This window comes from Dipodomys ordii, unplaced genomic scaffold (genome assembly GCF_000151885.1).
Source record: "Dipodomys ordii isolate 6190 unplaced genomic scaffold, Dord_2.0 Scaffold2, whole genome shotgun sequence".
Classification (NCBI taxonomy): Eukaryota; Metazoa; Chordata; class Mammalia; order Rodentia; family Heteromyidae; genus Dipodomys; species Dipodomys ordii.
In genome coordinates, this window is record NW_012267218.1 from 9,849,099 (window position 1) to 9,864,357 (window position 15,259).

A 15,259-nucleotide genomic window follows, 5' to 3' on the forward strand; every position below is an offset into this window, starting at 1 on the left:
ACACACACACACACACACACACACACACACACACACACAGAAAGAAGAGGAAAAGAAAATGAAGGGCAAAGAGCCTCTCAATAGGTCATCCAATGAAGAGTTTCTCTTCAGCTGAGCTAGGTCACACACACACACACACAGATTGGGGAGAGGGAGAACATTTTTATAATTATTTATTATTTTGAACTTGGTCAAAACCATGTGTACTAAATAAATCCATTAGTAAGGGGGACTTTCTGTATTCTTAGCCACTTGCTGGTTCATTTCTTTTCTTTCTCTCTCTCTCTCTTTTTTTTTTTTTGTTAGTTGTGGGGTCTGAACTCTGGGTCAGGGCACTGTCCTTCAGCTCTTGAGCTCAAGGCTAGTACTCTACCATTTGAGCCATATCACCACTTCCAGCTTTTTCTGCTTATGTGGTGCTAAGGAATCGAGCCCAGGGCCTCATGCATGAAAGGCAAGCGCTCTACCACTGAGCCACCTCTTCTTTTTTGTTTTTTGTTTTTTTGGGGGGTCAGTTGTGAGACTTGAACTCTGGACCTGGGCACTGTCCCTCAGTTTTTCAGCCCAACGTGAGCTTTTTACCACTTGAGCCACAGCCCTATTTCTGGTTCTCTGGTGGTTAATTGGAGATAAGCGTCTCACAGATTTTTCTGCCCCGGCTAGCTTTGAACCATGATCCTCAGATCTCAGCCTCCTGAGTAGCTAGGATTACAGGTGTGAGCCACCAGTGCCTAGCTCTTTTTTCTGTTTGTTTAAATAATTTATTGTACAGGTGGTGTACAGAGGTGTTACAGTTACATAGATAAGGTAATAAGTACTCCCTCCCTCATGTCATTATGAAGGTGATGCACAGAGGGGTTACAGTTACATAAATCAGGTAATGAGTGTTTTTTTCTGGACAGTGCCACCCTGTCTCTCACTGGTCCACCTCTTGAAGGAGCCATCGTCACTTCATTCTTACCATAAGAGACCTTGGGTTTGAGAAATGGGTGGATGCGAGAACATTTCCCTGTACCATCACCCAGTGGCCAAGACTTGCGCTCACTTCCCTAATTTGGACCCTTCCTGCTGTACATGTTGTCTTCTCTACTCAACCCTAAGCTCTAGGAGGACAGGTGGTGGTAGCTGCATTTTTAGAGATAAGAAGGCTGTGGTGCACAGACACGTCCTGGTGAGCCAGTGGTAGGGTGGTCATCTCACCCAAGGCGTGGGAAGAGTGCACCTGAGGACTCCATTATCAGACGTGGAGAGAGAGCTGGCAGGGAATCCTTGCTGCTTCTGCTGCTTCTTGCTGCTGCTAGACTGATTAATTGCCTGGGCTGAGTTTGCACACCTGGGTTTTCTCACAGCCCAGTGCCAGGCTGAGCGTTTGGTTCCAGGTGGGGAGATAAGGTTGGATTTTCCAGTGATGCTCTATGAGGTCCTGCGGACGGCTCATTTGAGGACAGGAAGATGCATCTTTTTCCTTCTGGGGTCAGCATTCCTCCCTGCCATGATTGCTGAGGGCAAACCTTGATGTCAGGCCCTTCTGGGAGAAAAGAGGAAGCAGCTACCTCCATCAGGCCAACCACCTTGCTCTGAGTGTTTGTCTCCACTTACATTTGGGGCCCTGGTCCCCAGTGTGATGGGATGTGGAGGTGGGGTCCTGGAAGGTGAGGGTGTTTGGATGACATCAGGAGGCCGGAGACTTCCCAAGGGATTGGTCCAGCCCTTAGAAGGGAGGGAAAGCCTTGATCTCTCTCTCTCCACCATGTCAAGGCCTTCTCCAGACTTTTCAGAGGCCCCTCTAGAACCCTGATCTTAGACCAAGCCTCCACAACTGTGCTCAAGTGGGTAGAGTCCCAGCTTATCAATCAAACAGAGTGAGAGCACAAGGCTGCTGAGTTCAAATCCCCATGAGAGATTTGGTAGGGGTGTGGTGGGGGTGTGTGTGGAGAAAATGAGATCTCCGTATTGGAAGAAAGACACTATTCTTTCTCTTCCTTGGAATTTTTGTACTCTTGGTCATTACTTAGGGATAGTGTTTCCAAAAACGTAATTAAGATTCAGAGGATTGAGTTCACTCATAGAAAACAAAAACATTACCAGTACAAAAGGGAGGGAGCAACTTTCAAGGCGCAAGATCCCTAAGTTAAGGCACCCAGCCACTGTAATTGAATCACAGCAGAATTGAATTCTGTGTGCCAGAAATGCCTTCACTTGGCTAGACTGTGCAAGGGCTTTCCTAAGGCTCCACCCCAAAATGCAGTGGTCCCTGGTATCTGTGGAAGACTGGTGTTTCAGAAGCCCATCTTGATGCCCAAATCCTTAGACACCCAAGCCTCTTGTATAAAATAGCACCATCTTTGCATATACTCACACATATCTTCCCTTTAATTTATCTCTAGGTTATTTATAATACCAAATGCATGCAAATGTTTATATAAACTGTTGTTATACTCAATTGTTTCAGGAATAATGACAAAGATGACTGTCTGTTGGTGCATACCTGCAAACCTAGCACTTGGGAGGCTAAGGCAGGAGACTTGAGCATTTGAGGCGGTCTGTATATATAATCAGGTTCCATATGTCTTCTGCCTGTGGTTAGTTGGATCCTCCATTGTACAACTTACATTTATTAAGGGCCTGTTGTGCTGTTGTAGCTAGTGGAGACAACGATTCCAGTTAGGAATCAACATCTGATTTTTGAGTACTTAAACTCTCTTCTAGCCTCTTAAATGCCTCCCCAAACTAAGCCAAGTTGCTTGGAGTACACTAAACATTTTGGTACATTCAGACTGTTGTCAGTCAAGCTACTCTTGGGTAGCTAGAGTTTGGGCTGTTGGCTTATATATATTCAAAAGATCTCTGCTGAGGGAATAAGTGACAAGAATTTTAGTAATTGAAAAATATATTTTGAGGGCTGGGAATGTGGCTTAGTGGTAGAGTGCTTGCTGAAATACATGAAAGCCTGGGTTCAATTCCTCAGTGCCACATAAACAGAAAAGGCCAGAAGTGGCACTATGGTTCAAGAGGTAGAGTGCTAGCCTTGAGCAAAAGAAGCTCAGGGATAGTGCCCAGGCCCTGAGTTCAAGCCCCAGGACTGGCTATCTATCTACCTATCTAATATATAGATAATATTATACATATATATTATATATGCATATATGTATATATTATATATATAATGTATATGTAACATATATAAATATTGTATACACACATATATTTGAGCCTTAGATCTGTCAGTTTTACAGTCACCATAAATGCCCAAGCCTCACTCCCTTGAAAAACCATTTCTAGATTGAGAATGGGCCGTCCCTTTTCCTGAGTGTCCCAACATCTTGATGATGGCTAGTCAGGAAGAGCCATGTGCTTCCCCTCCCCCACTGCAGTGTCCGCCCATACACTGGCATAAGTTAAATGGGCTTGGCCAATTTACTGCCCAGTTTGAAAGCAACCATCATCAGTTGATGTTTACCAAGCACTCTGTGGATGAAAATAATTACCCAGGAACCAAACAATATGATCCTCATTACTTGCATTGTTTGTCTCTGTTAGATGATCATAGCAAAAATTCTCCTCTAAGCTCTCACTTCATAGATAGAAACGTAGAATCTCCACGGAGATATTGGCTCTTCAATTCCAGCTGCTTTTCTCCAAGAGGAAATGACTTGTTTGGAAAACAGACTGCATATTTGTTGCCTAATTAGAGGTGCAAAATGAGCAAGCTTTGGTATTCCATGCTAAATATCAAGCTTTGGGAAAAGAGCCATACACAGGAAGATGTGATTCCTAATGAATGCCCAGGACCATAAGCCACATGGAGTGCAGATGTCCTCGGATCTTACCGAGTGAGTTCTCCAGCTCTGAGATCTTTAATTAAACAGGTGTTTGGGAAGTTGGTCTTGTGTATCTTCCAGCGTTGGCTGGGCCGGTCTGGTTGAAAAATGGCTCCGACACAACCCAGCAGCAGGACTGAAACTGGCTTCGCTGGGAGGCATAGGAATGCACCATTGTTATTTTCTGCTCTCTTATCAAACCCTGTTATCTTGGGCAAGGAGGAACAAAATCAAGCTGGGAAAATATGTTATTTCACTGGGTAAAAATTTACTACCAAGGAAATGATTTTTGCCATGTCCAAAAAAGGAAGTATGGAGGCCTTGGAAAGGTGTACTCTTTCTTCCAAGTGCTTTTGGACAGCTTCTCCCAATGTCACCCAGCGAGAATGTTTGCCTTTGGCTGCTGGCTGTTCTCACACTGAACAGAGACCTTGGGCAGAGCTTACAGACTCTCGCTCTCCACATCAACCTTGGCTTGTTCATAGAATTGGAATTTAGAGGCGGGAGAGAAGGGAAGAGATTCAGAGATGGTGTAAGATTTGAACGCATGGCTGTGGAAATCCATAGGGCACATACACATTATGGTTTTACAAGCCTACAGTCCTGGAATGGATTCACTGGTGCCTGAGTGCAGAGATAGAAAATGAGGCCTTGCGAAGCAATATACCCCACCATTTTTTCACCTCTTATCCCAGTCCCCCACCATGTGACTGGTGTCCCTACCCGCACCCCCATCATATGGCTGGCACATTGCTGTGGTGAGTGCATAGGCCTAACCTTATCCCATAGACCACCGAGCTGAAGAGCTGTGGTTTTGGTGTCTTTGGTGAATTCTAGAACAGGGCCCGCAGGTAGAAGAAGCCAGATACCTCATTCAGGAAGACACTAAAATTTCCTGAGCACCTACTTACTGTGCTTAGTGTGGATGTTTCTGCTTTTCAGAACACTCAAGGATCTGAGAAGTTAGCAAACTGGTTCTGTGTTCATCAAGTTAACAGCGCTGACACAAACCACTACCACCCCCCCAGTTATATCTGCTTCCAAAGTTTTTGTGGTTTGTTTGTTTTGGTGCTAGTAGTGGGACTTGAACTCAGGGCCTTGCACTCTTACTTGGCTCTTTTGCTCAAGGCTGGTGCTTTTACATTCGAGCCACAGCCCTACTTCAAGCTTTTTGCTGGTTAATGAGAGATAAGAGTCTCATGGACTTTCTTGCTGAGCTGGCTTTGAACCATGATCCTTTGATCTCAGCCTCCTGAGTAGCTAGAACTACAGGCATGAGCCACCAGTGCTCACCCCCAAAATTCTTATTCTTTTTTTCTGGGGAGATCTTAGCCTTTTTATTTTTTCCTGGTGCAGAGAGAATGACTTCAAATATGTTTTCCCATGGACACAGAGGAACCATTCATGCTTTGTTTTGCACAGTTTAAAGAGGTTTTTATTTCATCTAGGATTTGTATTAGGCAAACAGTCTGGGCATTTTCTCTTTAAATTTCAGGAATAAATGTGGAAATATAAATGCATGTCTACATAATAGACACATTCAAATACAATAAATAGTTGGCCTGCATATGCGTGCTCTTTATGCTGAAACATTCACAGCTATTTGTGGCAGTACATTAAGTTTGTTGTAACTACCTATGGAAATTTCTATGTATTAAACTGCACATTAACACTAGAATTGTTCTTGGAGCCATTAAAAACATTTTTGTTTTTTGGCAGCACTAGGGTTTGAACTCAGGGACTTGACCTAACTTGACTCGCTTACTCAGCTGATGCTCTACCACTTGTGCCATACCTTCAGCTGTTTTTCATCATCATTATCATTATTATTATTGTTATTATTTTACAGTTGCGGGTCTTAAACTCTGGGCCTAGGTGCTGTCCCTAAGCTCTTCAGCTCACTTCTGGTTTTCTGGTGGTTAATTGGAGATAAAAGTCTCATGAACTTTCCTGCCCAGGCTGGCTTTGAATCATGATCCTCAGATCTCAGGTTCCTGAGTAGCTAGGATTACAGGTATGAACCACTAGCGCCCAGCTATTACTATTATTGAGACAGAGTTTAGTGAACTTTTCTACCTAGGCTGGCTCCAAACCTTGATCCTTCAAATCTCAGCCTTCTGAGCTAGAATTATAGGGGTGAGCTGTCAGCACCCAGCTTGGAACCATTTTATATGGGGTAGAAAAGTGAGACGTAGCCGTCTCCTAAGGAGAGGACACACAATGGGCATAAACCAACAGTGCTATGCCCACCAAGTTGAAGGACTAAACCTTACAGGAGATCGTGTGCTGTGGTCCCTTTTCTTTTCTTTCTTTCTTTTTTTTTTGGTCGATTGTGGGGCTTGAACTCTGGGCTTGGGCACTGTCCCTAAGCTCTTCAGCTCAAGGCGAGTGCTCTACTGCTTGAACCACAGTGCCACTTCTGGTTTTCTAGTGATTTATTGGAGATAAGAGTCTCATGGACTTTCCTGCCCGGGCTGACTTTGAACCGTGATCCTCAGATCCCAGCCTCCTGAGTAGCTAGGATTACGGGCATGAGCCACCAGCGCCCAGCTTATGGTCCCTTTTTGTGATGTCTCTTGAGCCAGAAGGGAAAGAACTGGTCATCTTATTGTCCTCAGAATCGTTGAACAGTTGTACTGTGATGTCTTGAGGCTGGTTTCTCCATCTGCAGCCTCTATGAGAACTGAACTGGGCTTAAAGAACATTCCTTTATTCACATGGCCTCAGCACACCTGCCCATGCGTAGCTTGATATGCAGTTGGGGACGTGTAAAAGAAGGAGTGACAGCTTCCTGGGTCAGCTGCTTCCTGCACATGATGCTTTCTTCCCAGGAAGGAGCAATACTAAGTTTTTTCTAGGTTCCAGAAAATTCAGTGAGCACCTTCCTCTAGTTGCAAGTGTGCTAGCCACCTGGACAGTGGATGGCTATTGACCCATGTGGGAGAAACAAGCCACCGTTGCTATGGTAAAATCCTCCAAGTTCCCAGGCAGCTGGCCAGGGAGTAGGGTGGAGGGTTAGCTCCTGAGAGGAAGCAGGGTAAAGTCCCAGTGGGAGGGACTATGGATGAAATTGGCTTTCCTGATTGGCCTGGAGAATTAGAAGGACACACACACACACACACACACACACACACACAGAGTTTAGAACATGAAGAACAAATGAACGGGTGAGTGAATGAATGATTGCAAGCACAGGGGCATTCTTTTCTCCAGGCTATTACACAGGGAAGGAAATAAGACCCAATTTGCACACGAGTATAATGACACTTGCTCAGGTTGCCGAAACTTGTACTTTTCCACTGATGCAGAAGTGGAGGCCTTGCCAAAGAATGTCCTTGGAGTGGTTCGATGTATTTTTCCTTCTGTTATTTAAGTCAAATGTATTTAATGTAAGCAATCCAGCCCAGAGCTGGAACATGTGATGTGGAAACCCACTGTGCGAACATTCCCAGTTTGAGCTCCATCAGGGGTGTGGGTGACGGTGGTGGGGGCGGGAAGGGGCAAGAGCTACATTTCAAGTGCCCAGACCACGCTGGGCCTGTCAGGAGACAGATTGGCTGGGAAAAGCCCATCTGGGGGCTTAAAACCTCATGAATGGACAATTCAGACAGTAGTGACTGAGCCTGTTCCATAGACAGTGTTACACCAGCTATGCTCTGAGGAAATAATGATAGGCTACACACTTCAGACTCCACATGCTTGCCGAGTTCTCAGAGTATACTTTATATGGACAATCCAGTCGATGGATTAGTGAAAGTTCAATTTTGAATTTTTACACATATATCAACAGAAGTGAGGTACCATCAATCTGGCTGTGTTAGCTTGGAACAAGTGTGTGTGTGTGTGTGTGTGTGTATGTGTGTGTGTGTGTGTGTGTGTGTGTGTGTGTCCAGGGCTTGAACTCAGGACAGCATGCTTTTTTCACTCAAGATTGGTGTTCTGCCACTTGAGCTACAATGCTACTTTCTTCCTTTTTTTTTTTTTTCTTGTTGGTCATGGGGCTTGAACCCAGGGCCTGAGTGCTATTCCTGAGCTCTTTTGCTCAAGGCCAGTGCTCTACCACTTTGAGCCCCAGCTCCACTATCAGTTTTTGAGTGGCTAACTGGAGATAAGGGTCTCATGGGGATTTTTCTGCTGGGGCTGGCTTCGAATTGCAATCCTCAGATCTCAGCCTCCTGAGTATCAAGGATGATAGGCATACTCCACCAGTGCCCAGCTACTTTCTGCCTTTTGCTGATCAATTAGAGATAAGAGTCTTGGACTTGTCTGCCTGGGCTGACTTTGAACCATGATCCTCTTCTCTCCTGAGTAGCTAGTCTTATAGGTGTGAGCCACCTGTGCCCAGTTTAAAATTGGTAGAGGTTTTGTTTTTATTTTTGTTTGGAAGATGGAGTTCAAAGATGTTGTTTGTAGGCCTGAATACTTTGAACATGCTAGTGTGCATGTGCACCCACATTTAGGTCCTATGTGGCTTCTAAGCCCAGTCTGATTTGTGCGTGTGCTGTTGGTTTTTCTCTCTCGAGGATGCTGTGGGCACATTGTGTGTGCCACAAGTCACACAAACACAGAGTCATGGGAACTTGTGATCGCCTTGGTCTTTCTCACCCTTCAGTCCCATCAAGGCAGGAAAAGAAACACAAATCCCTAAGGCAATGCTGTTCCCAGGGTACAATTGTCATCCATCACTCCCCACCGAGAAAATATAAATATGTACTGGCTGATAGCAGCATTATTTATTATCATAGGCTTCAGTATGGATTGGGGCAGGAACAGCCACTGGCCAAGCATTATTCCCTGGTTCCCCTGGGAAGCCTAGCTCGGTGGGCAGAGCTGGGGTGAAAGAGAGGAGAAGGACAGGGCAGGAGTTTTCAACTGAGAACTGGGCTGGGCCTTTATGCTGAGACTTTATATAGGCAGAGCCTGAGAATGGAAGAAAGGCGCCACCATCTTGGAGGCAGGCTCTTGGAGGTGATCTCTGCTGAGAGGAGGGAAGACCGCTCCATCCGGTCACGTGGGAGTGACAGCGGATCAGTGCTGTTAATATCAAGTTGTTGCCCGTGGTTGGTGGTTTGTGGAGGTGTCATGAGACTTCATTGCTTACTTGGTTGAAAATTTCCTATTGCTGTGCTGGCCTGTGCTGTATAAAGCTCTGTCTCAGGAAGCTCACACTCTTGGGCCTTGGTCCCTTCACTTCCACCACACATATTCTAAGTGTTCATCTGAGTGGATGAGAATAAAGCTGTCAAGATGGGAAATGAAGCAAAAGCTCAGTGCTCTCTCCAAGTTCTGCTGCTCCCCCCCCCGCGCCCATTCTGCTGAATCCTAACCATGTCCTTGGTCATTCATGCACAGAGTGGCCTTGAGTCAAATAGGCAAAGAGGCCTGGGCTCAGCTTTTGGCTTGGTGCCTATTAGCTCTCTTGGCTCAGTTTTCCCATCTGTAAAGTGGGTTCACTAAAGTACAATGAGAATAAGAGTGAGCAGAAGCCACTGGTGAATGGAAGCCTTTAATGTTATTTCCAAATGCACAATGGCCTGTTTGGTAGAGGAGAGGCTATAGAGGAGCAAACCCTGCAGTGAAGTGGAAGAACAGGAAGGTGCTGGTGGGAAGGGGAGACAAGGAAAGGAAGGGGAGGAGGAGGGAGGGGGCAGGAGGGGAGGGGAAAGGAGAGAGGAGAGGAGAGGAGGCAACAAAGCAGAAAGGCCTTAGAGGTGGTCAGGCAGATCCTGATTGCTCCATGGATCTTTCTGGAGTGCATCCATGCATGGACACTTAGCAAAATGTCTCCTCTTTTAGATCAAAGTGAGACTTCCATCAGGAGTTTCTTCCCAGGATCTGGGGTGCATTCCTGTCAAGCACAGCGAGGGGAGAGAGGGAGGAAGGACGTTTAGAGCACAGACAGCGCCTGCACCAGACACCCTGGAGACAGAGCTGTGGATGGGACTTCACCTCTGTCCCCTAAAGCTGTCCATTCAGGAGCAGGGATGAACCTGATGGGTGCGTGTTTTCACTCCAATCCTTCTGTTAGCCCAGAAAACCAAAGGCTCCAGGAAGCCCAGGGAGCATTCATCCAAATGGTTTTCCCGGACAAATACAGTCAGGTTTCTGGTGGCAGGGAACATTTCCTTTTCTTCTGCTAGGCTCTCAGTGGATGGCAGAGTCTTGTGCACACAGAACCCTCTTTAATGTGCAAACAAATAAATCTAATACGGAATGCCTTTCTAAATCAAGCCGTGGTTGTTGTCTAGGTGGCGTCCTTTCGGAGAGCAAGGGCATAGTAAAGCAGAAGAGTGCCAAAAGCTATGTGTTCCCGTCTCAGCTGCTCCCCTTTATGGAAGCACACTAGTCCTGCTCCCCCCCCTCAATTGGACACCAGTGTCTTCCTAACAGTGCCTATCAGGGGACGCTTGCATCTCCTGGGTAGAAACAACATTCACGGCGTCTCACCTACCACAGACAAGCAGCTGGCACCTGGTGGCTCCCAGGCCCTTAAGAAGATGCAAGTGACATTCTCTGGAATATTTGTGTGTTACAGACGTGGATGAGTGTGCAACGGACTCTCACCAGTGCAACCCCACCCAGATCTGCATCAACACGGAGGGCGGGTACACTTGCTCCTGCACGGATGGCTACTGGCTTTTGGAAGGCCAGTGCTTAGGTAAGAGCTCCTGGGGCTCACAGGGACTCTGGGAAGTGGGTGGTTGCCAAGGATACGGTGAGATGTGGGCATAGGTGGGTGGTGTGGAAAGCCATGAATGGGCTTACCTGTATCACCACCAACTGCAGTCATTGGCCGCCAGCACTATTATATCATCATTATGGCTTTTGAAGGCTTTTTTAGGGGCTCAAGTTTGATTTTACCTAGTCCTTCTCCCTACCTTCAGGAAGTGTATCCCTTCCTTCAGGAAGGGATAGAAGTGAGGGATGTTCTGTTCTACTTAGAAATAAAACTAAGCCAAGGGAATACTTGTGATTAGTTACAGAGATATTCCATACCTCAAAAGACAATCGGTAGATTCCAATCAGACATCACCTCCTTCCAGAATCATCCCTGATGCCCGCCCCAGAGTCTGCCCCCCACAGTGCCCACCCCATTAGCTATAATCTTTCTTTCCATCCCAAAGGAGTCAGCTGTCACCAACTGAGAATTTTGCCTCTTGCAGTTGCCACCTGCCACGCGATCTTTCTGTTTATTTTTACTGGAGGGCTTTTCTCCTCTCCTCCCATCTAGACTTGGTTTAGCCAAGTGAACGAATCCATGGCAATCTCTAGCTGTCACTTCAATTTCTACTTCTAGGGTGTGATTTTTGAGGCTGTATTTTCTTGGAAAAGTCCTTCTAGTTTAAATGGCCTAAGACATTATTCTATTGCCTGAAAGTCAATCCTGGAGGGAGGCAGGGAGGGAGGGAGAAAGGAGGGCAGAGGGAAGGGAAATGGGGAAGGGAACATGGGGAGGGGGAAAGAGGGAGAAAAAGAGAGAGAGGGAAAGAGAGCTGACAAGAGAGGGAAGCCTGGTTCGTGGCTGCAATGCTAGTTACTTGGGAGACTAAGGTCTGAGGGTTGCAGTTTGAAGCCAGTCCAGACAGAAAGCCTGTGAAACTATGATCTACAGTTGACCACCCCAAATCTGGAAATGGAGCTATGGATCAAATGGTAGAATGTTAGCCTTGATCGCAAAAGCTAAGGGACAGTGCCAAGGCTCTGAGTTCAAGCCCCACAACTGGTACCAAAAAGAAAAGAAAAGAAGAAAAGGAAAGGAAAGAAAAGAAAAAAAAGGGGGAAAAATTACAAAGGAGGCTCGTTCCAAGTCTGTCTTGGTTGAGTCTACATTTGGGTCTGTTCCCTTGACCTGCCCAACATGTTCTGATAAGCCGCCTAGACTTGGCCTGCTTCTCCTTTCCCGACATGCACAGAAGAGCTCGTGCACTCGGGCATTCGTGAATATGACAGCCCCTGTGCATTAGAACCTCTGCTCTTAACGGAAAATCTGATGCTGCTGATCTGAACATAAGCAGATCCATGAGAGACAGTTGTTTGCACAGGAACTTCACATGTAGGATTTCAGAGCTGGAAAGAGAGATTAGATATTATGTCATCTGACTTTAATAGGGATGGAGATAAGCTCAAAGAAGAGGAGAATTTGGGACAAAGAGTCAGTTGGGTTTAGCATGAGGTCTTGCTGCACACATGTTTTTTTTTTCCCACCAGCAAGGGGTGCTAGAGAGGTAGAGGAAACCAGGGTACAGTGGCCCATTATAGAAACCCTAGGACTAAGAAACCCTTCCATGTGAGGGGTGCCAACAACAGAGACATTCCTCTACCTGGGAGGGCTTGTTCTCTTCCCCAGAGTGGAAAATCTGGGGAGGGGTGATCACGGGGGCCTAATGCAGTGCTATGTGTGGCACAGCCCACTCATGCTCACATGTAAGTTGAAGACCATTCCTGACTGTGGCGGAACTCATAACTGGGCCAAACTTTTCTTTCTCTTTCCAAATGCACATTCCATGGCTGGCTACCTGTCAAGCCTTCTGTGCACCTTTGGAGGCATTAGTTTCACAGGAAAAGGAGAGACAGGGGCTGCCTTTCTTCCCAGGCACTCCCAGAAGAAAGGTCTCCTCGTTGACCCCTGCTGCTTCCCCAGGTGTGGATGACCTGCCCAACTGCACCATGGGAAGAACTTGTACAAGCGAATGGGCTTTCCAAGCAGGAGCTGCTCAGCCTTCAGAGGGCAGTGGGCTGGGCCAGGTTAGACATAGCTGGTGTCAGAGAAAATATAGTCACAAGACAGGGCCTAGAATCTGATGAGGATTGAATAAGAAGCAGAAGCTTGAGATGGGGTCAGGAAAGTAGAATGCTTTTCGACGGCAGGTAGAAGAAGCTGACAGCAGAGGCTGAGGTGCGAGCTTAATCCAGAGGCTTCCAAGGATATGGTGGGAATGTGGGTATTTCGTGGGAGAAGAAGGAATGAGAATAGGACTCGTTCTAGCTTCAATCGGATGCACTGGTAGGACTCTGTACAGTGAGGCCACCGTCGCCTCCCAGAGGCTGATGGGTTCTTTCAAGACACCTTGCCTTACAGGAATGGATTGTCTAGCCCAGCACCCCCTTAACCAGGCACTCTAAGAAGTGCTCTCCTGCTGACATCAAGCTCCCTGTGTGTTGGCATATGTGACAGAGAGGGAGGTCAGATTACCCAGCTCTGCTGAACAGCTCCGTTCACCACTGCACTGCTGCCTCCCCTAGGAAGTCCAGCTATGGCTCAGAAGAAGTGGGTTTATCCAGAGTTTTATGTCTGCTCCAGTGCAAGAACAAGAGCCAATGGGAATGCGGACATCCTTGGGTTAGTGGATTCCTAGGGCTCCCTGGAGCCCTGCAGAGCTCATCCTGGCCTACAGCAGCTCTTGTTCCTGACAGCTGCACATATTAATTGTTCATGGGCTGGGCAGGGAGCACGCTGGAGCACTGCTGTGAATTCTTCAGACATGTTAAACTAACATGTCCCTTCCCAGGGCAGTGAGAGGTTCGGATGGAATCAGAGCCAAACCTTCATGTTGCAGAAATCTTTGTTACCTCTTAGACTTTCATAAACTTGGGGATGCCATCTTGCCTACTCAAAGAAGACATTTCTTGCAGTAACTTTCAGGAGAGGTTTAGGTATTCATGAAACCAAGAGGGTTCCGTGAGGTCAATGGTTTGTACAGTGGTGGACTCTTTTTTTTTTAATTTAATTTTATTTTATTTGTGAACATACTGTACAGAGGGGTTACAATTACATGGGCAGGATAATGCGTACACAGTGGTGGACTCTTATAACCCAGAGGGCAGCTCTATTCTTGGTACTTCTTTCCTGACACATCACCCTGGTGATGGTGTCCGGGAGAGCTGTCTTACCTGCTTGTATTTCTGTTTCCAGACATTGATGAATGTCGCTATGGTTACTGCCAGCAGCTCTGTGCAAATGTTCCTGGATCGTATTCCTGCACATGCAACCCTGGTTTCACCCTCAATGAGGATGGAAGGTCTTGCCAAGGTATGTGATGTGCAGAACTTGGACGTGGTATGAAATAAGAGATGCAGTCTCTTTCAGAGCATGACTATTCCTGTCTGTGAAACACGGTCGTTAAAGTGGATTCCTAATCCTTGTCACGTCTCCCTCATCCCCGTGGCTTACAGAAACCTGAGACCTGAACTGGAGTAATGTGAAACAGCTCAGAAGGTGCTCTGAGTATTGTAGAGTCCAGAATTACAGTCGTCGGGTTTGTGGAGCTGCCTCTCTTTCTGTGTTTGCTAGCCAGTAGCTTTCTAACTTATCAGACAATTTCTCACATGTCCTGTATCCCTAAGTTCAGTTACGGAGGACCAGTGAGGGATCTGAGGGTCCTCTGTCTCCTGATGGATCACAAAATGAATGCATACACATGTTGCAAGGGTTTGTGAATAATTTCAAAGTCACTCACGAGGTTTTCCCCTCTGACCTATGCCAGGAGGGGGTCTGTTGCCTAGGAAAGAGTTGGAGGGGGCCAGGTGGAAGATACTTTTCTCAGCATGGCCTGAGAAGTTGGAATGAAAGGCACTTTCTGGTTTCACATGTTCACTTTGAATGTTGATCAGTAAGAAAAGCAAGCTGCGTGTCTATCTCTGTTTCCATCAGAAGATTTCTTCTCAGGAAGTGAACAAGAGACTAAAGACTCAGGGAATTAACACAGGACACGTTCTGGCCCCCAGGCTCCCCACCCTAGCCCCGGCCAGGCCCCCGGGTCCCTGGCAGCATCAGAGATCAGAATGAGGTCTTTGTTGGAGCCGGCCACCAGGTTCCACTGGGCCCGTTTACTTGTCACACTATTTGAGTGAGTTCTGGCTCTCAGGCTCCTGGCCAGCCAGTCAGAGGATATTATGTCTCCATTAGTTTAATCATATCTAAATCACTGGGTAAACAGGAAGGCATCAGCGTTCAAGGGTTTGAATCTGGATTCGTTGTGAGGCTTGCCTCCAAAGCTGGTTCGGCTAATTGTTCCAAAAAGTCTCTGCCGGGCTCCTCTTGCCAGGAGAAGTGGTTTTCTTGTGAGAACAGAGCCCGGCCTGGAGGTTGAGGAAGTTGAGAGCAGGGCCCTTCCTTCCCATTGGAGCAGGGAGCGGGTGCCTGGCTCCTCTGCTGTTGCGATAAGCTGCTTAGGGCAGATGCCGACTTCTTGGTGCCAAGGCTGGGCCCTGGAGGTGCCAGCCCAGATTTTTCCCTCAGAGGTTGGCACGGTGCAACCCAGCCAGTACCTCCAGAGGGGCAGCCATGCATAGCAAAGCCAAAAGCCACATGTGTCCTTAGGCCTCTCAGAGACGGATGTGTGACAAAGAGCAGTTAATACATTTGGCAATGCCAACCCCAGCAGTGTGATAAAACAGCAGGCACTTGGATCTGGGCATGAAGCCACCGGGATGTTGTG

At 46.9% G+C, this 15,259-nt stretch overlaps 1 protein-coding gene across 1 annotated transcript in view; it reads left to right on the forward strand.

The window, feature by feature from the left end:
* The window catches only part of Fbln5 (fibulin 5), a 67,796-nt gene that overhangs the window by 32,944 nt on the left and 19,593 nt on the right, over positions 1–15,259 (forward strand). Inside the window, exons 5-6 of the mRNA XM_013016760.1 lie at positions 10,357–10,479; positions 13,735–13,851. Coding sequence (XP_012872214.1) covers positions 10,357–10,479; positions 13,735–13,851 — 240 coding nt within the window. The remainder of the gene's footprint in view (positions 1–10,356; positions 10,480–13,734; positions 13,852–15,259) is intronic.